Here is a 4481-nt window from a genome sequence, read left to right as displayed (position 1 = left end):
AATAAAAATAAAAACAATGAAAATGATTTTTATAGAGAAATTAAAAAATAGTTAAAACTTGTTTTTATTTTTCTATTTTCATTTTTCTTATCAATAATATTATAATATATTAATTAATAAACGCAATTTTACTTTTTATTATACTCAAAATAATCTCTTAAAAAACTAACCAAACACAATTTTAAAATCAGTCACAATAATTCTCAAAATAATCTAATTTTACTTTGTATTAAAAATAAAATTATTTTAAAACTAATTCGAAAAGCACGTACAAATTCCAAAACCCAATAATAATTAATATAGTCTCATTTTCCTCCTACGTATAAACACAATATATAGTGAAATAGTAGTAGCAAACTGGCTATAAATATATATATATATATATATATTTATATTATATCATCAAAAGCTGTAATCCGATTTGATAACTCTCTTGCTCGTCCCACCTTTCTTCATCAACCCTATCCCTTCAACAACGTCCTTTTCTTCTTCTTCTTCTTCTTCTGCTTTCTCTTCAACGACGTCGTTAAATGCCGGGTGAGAGAGAATACTGTTGAGCAACCGGGTCCCTCTCAAAGCGTTCGTCAATGGCAGATGCCCCTCGGGAGTATCGCCGTTGATCTCCCAGACGAACTCCGTCGGAAACGACCTGTAGTTGTAGTGCTCGAACTCGGTGCTGTCTAGCTTCTTCATCCACCGGACTTTGATGAAGAATCTGGTGAAGTCGTTGTCGACCTTGTTGAAGATCTTTTTCTGGACGCTGTACCCGAATTTTCCGTCGCTGAAGGTTCTCCAGAGCTCGTCGATGGCTTTGAGGTCGGATTCGGGGATGTACTGGACTTCGGAGAAGAAGACGTAGCCACGCTGCTGGGCGGCGTCGCCGGCGAGGGCGATGACGAGGCGGCGGGTCTCCTCGTCGGCCTGTCGGAAGTCGGCGGCGGCCAGATGGCTGCGGAGGAGGTCAAGGGAGGTCGAGGAAGCGGCGGCGGAGAAAGAGGAGGAAGTGGTGGTGGTGGCGTTTGGGGAGAGAGAAAATGTGAGGGTGGAGGAGGAGAGAGAAGTGAGTTTGGTTGTGTGGGTGGTGGTGGGTTTGAGAAAGAAAGAGGGAGCTGCGTCTGAGGAATGGTGGCGTTTGAGGAGAGAGTGGTGGTTGTGGGGTATGGAGTGGAGAGTGTTTGTGGCCATTGAGGAGTGAGAGAGAGAGAGTTCTAGAGAGAGAAATAGGAAGAGAGAGATGGGTTTGGTTTTTTCTTGGGTTTGGCTCTTTTTATTTATTTATTTATTTATTTTTATTTTTGTGTGTTGGGTAATGGTGGTGGAGAGGTTTGGAAGAAGAGAATGAAAGAGGGAGGAGGGAGAGATAAATAGATATGTGGAGGGAAGAGGAAAGATAAGATATGAGTGAGGAAAGGAAATGTGGAAGAGATCAGCATGTGAAATATAATGGTGGATTTTGATTGGTCAGCTGTGGCTGAGACTGGATTTTCTTTCTCCTCTTTTTCTTTTTCTTTTTCTTTTTCTTTCTTTTTTTTTTTTTTTTTTTGGTTTTGTCTGACTGGCATAAATTTATATCATTGAGTGTAGTTTTAATAGTTAGTTCAATATTTATCTGTTAATGGATATTATTTTTTTAATTGTAAGATATTAATATGATGGTTGTATATAAGTTAGATAATTTATATAAAAAAATTAAATTTTAATACTTAATGAGTAATTATTAATGGAACTATAACGTAACCATTAAAAACTCGTCGATTTTTTTAAAAAAAATTCTTAATTTTTCAACCAGAATAGATACTAACAAAGTAATAAATTATTTTAAATAGAAAAAATAACGAATTAACGTTTAAGCTGTAATTTATTTTATCATATGGTGTGATAATTTTATGCATAAAGTATTTAAAATAAATGTTTTATATTAATTAGATTGATATGTGAGAAAAGAATAAAGAGGATTTTATAAGAGAAACCACTTTCAGAGAAGAAAAAAATAACCCTGATGAAAGAAAGAAATAAAAAAAATGATAAAAGAATTTAAGACAACCTTATTGAGTCTTATTCACTAAATAAATATTTTTAAAATTTTAAGTGATATATAAAGAAAAAGAAGGGGCAAAATAGATAGACCATATTTTTGTATAATAAAAAAGGGAACTCATATATAAATATATATAGTTTAAAAAATTAATTATTGTATACTATTATTATATATAAAAAAAGTTTTCTGTGAATTATATAAAAAAGGTGTAGCTAATTATAACTAATGGTTTAATATATATGAAGGTGAGGAGGAAGAAGAAGAAGACATATTAAAACATATTAACACAAGAAGGCAAAATAGATGGGTCAAATTTTTGAATAGTGACCAAAAAGAAACTCCCCTTTATAATATAGTAATAGATCTAGTATCTTTTTCCTCAAATTTTGTTGCAAGGAAATTAATTATAAAAAACAATTAAGGAATTTCCCTAAGATTCTAACCAAGATTTTTTTTTTTTTTTTTTTTAGGCTCTATCAGAAAACATGTCTATAAAAATAATGAAAGAAAGAAAGCTGAAACGAAGAAAAAAAAAAATTTCAGATTTACAACAACAGTATAAGTTTTTTTTTTTTAAAATGAAAAGTATAAGTTTTATAAAAGGGTCCTAGTTAATCTTCATTAATTAAGCTTTATTGTCGGCCATTAAGGAATAACTGTTCCTTGTGAAAATGATTCTTAGGATTGTAAGTCTAATCAATGGTCATTTAGAAGATCATTATCTTATGATTCTTATCTTATCTTACACTGCTAAAGAAATTGTGCCCAAGAAAAAAGAAAAGAAAAGAAAACAAATGTCCTTTTTTATTCAATCATTTGTTTGTGTTCTCTCTCTTTTCCCCCTTCCGGGTGGGGTACAAAAGAAAGTGAGAAAAGCGAATCGTGGAATAATGAGGGAATTCCGACAAAATAAAATTGTATTTTATTATTTGAGAGAAAAATTCTCCAATTCCCATGTGGTTGAGGTTGATGGATAAGTAAAAAGACTCATTTTAATTCGTTAATTTAAATTTTTAATTCGAGTTAAAATGTAATTTTATGTAAAATTTTTTTATTATAATAAAAAAATTAAATACGATTATTTTTAAAAGTTTTTTATTATAATAAAACTCAAATTCTAAACTTGAACCGGTGAAATGAACAAGACTAAAAATAATAACATAAAATGAACGGGTGTCCTCCACAATTCACTTTATATGACGTGATATTTTTTTTAAAGCAAATTATAACAAGATCAATACACAAGGGCTTATTTAGTATGCAAAATTAAGGAAGACGGAATAGAATTAAATTTTAATGCTGTGTTTGGTGAACATTTTTAAGAGTTAATGCTGTGTTTGGTGAACATTTTTAAAAGATTGGATTAGATAAACTTTTATCAGCTCGTTATTAATTTTAATCCCCTTAGAAGGGATCGTTGTTATCCCTAACCTTTGACTTTTACATTGTGAAAAACACTAGAGACCTATTTATAATTTTTATAAAATTTGGAATCAAAATGTAATTTTTCAAAAATTGGGGGGCAAATTGCAATTTTTATGAGTAAAATATGTAAAAAAAAATTATATTTTTTCCCCTCAAGTTTTGAAAAATTACAATTTAACCAAATGTCAAATCTTTTTACAAAAATGCCCTTTTCCTAATAACACAACACTAAACATCGGATTGGGTTAAACTAAAATCGAATAAGATCTTTCTTATCCGTTGCGATCCATTGCCCAAAAATTATGCTATCCAATGTGTTCCTATCCTGCGCACCAAACGAGGCCAAAATACTAACTTGCACAGCCTTAAATGAACGTGTATTTAACAAAATTACGTTATTTACCTAAAAGAGAAGTCCAAAATACGGGCTTGTTCTTTTAGAGTTTAACTTGAGTATACTTCTTGAGTTGAATTTAAATTATATGAACTTGTAACTTGAGTTTGTGTTTGATTGTGTATATTTGAGTTATGGTTTGAGATAATAATCTTTTTGAGTTTGTGTTTGAGTGAGTCAAAACTTGAATTTGTATTTAGATAGTATTTTAATAAAAACTCAATGCTGATGAAAAATTTTAATAGGGTATATGGGTCGGATATTATTCGTCTTTTCTTGTCAACGCATAGAAAAAAAAAGCATCTCAATCAGAATTAAAACGAAAAAGTTATAGCATTTTTAAGAATAAAAAAAATATTATTCATTAATTTGAGTTCGAGTTTCTGAACTCGAGTTAAAGAGGAAACTTGAATTCGAGTTTAAGTCCTAAACTCGAGTTTGAACTCGAGTTTAAACTTAAAAGAACATGAACTTGAATAAAATTGTAACTCGAGTTGCCTTTTTTTGAATTTTTCACTAAAAAAAACAAGCCCGTAGTTTTCTATAACTCAAAATGCAAGATATAAAATAACAAATAACCTACCTATCTACTATAAAAAATGGAAAATACATATATACCTAGAA

General features: G+C 30.5%; 1 protein-coding gene across 1 annotated transcript; it reads right to left on the bottom strand.

The window, feature by feature from the left end:
* Nucleotides 1-314: 314 nt before the first annotated feature.
* LOC21407462 (tetrapyrrole-binding protein, chloroplastic) lies at nucleotides 315-1438 on the bottom strand. Its single transcript, XM_010099221.2, has one exon. The coding sequence runs from the start codon at nucleotides 1183-1185 to the stop codon at nucleotides 403-405; it is 783 nt and encodes a 260-aa protein (XP_010097523.1). The 5' UTR covers nucleotides 1186-1438; the 3' UTR covers nucleotides 315-402.
* Nucleotides 1439-4481: the final 3043 nt, after the last annotated feature.

The sequence above is a fragment of the Morus notabilis genome, unplaced genomic scaffold (genome assembly GCF_000414095.1).
Source record: "Morus notabilis unplaced genomic scaffold, ASM41409v2 Scaffold212, whole genome shotgun sequence".
NCBI lineage: Eukaryota > Viridiplantae > Streptophyta > Magnoliopsida > Rosales > Moraceae > Morus > Morus notabilis.
The sequence above is the reverse complement of the archived record's forward strand: the minus strand, read 5'-3'. Positions and strand labels throughout refer to the sequence as shown.

What these genes read in the sequence shown, in the direction of transcription:
- LOC21407462 (XM_010099221.2), bottom strand. Translation starts at nt 1,185, where the DNA reads ATGGCCACAAACACTCTCCACTCCATACCCCACAACCACCACTCTCTC.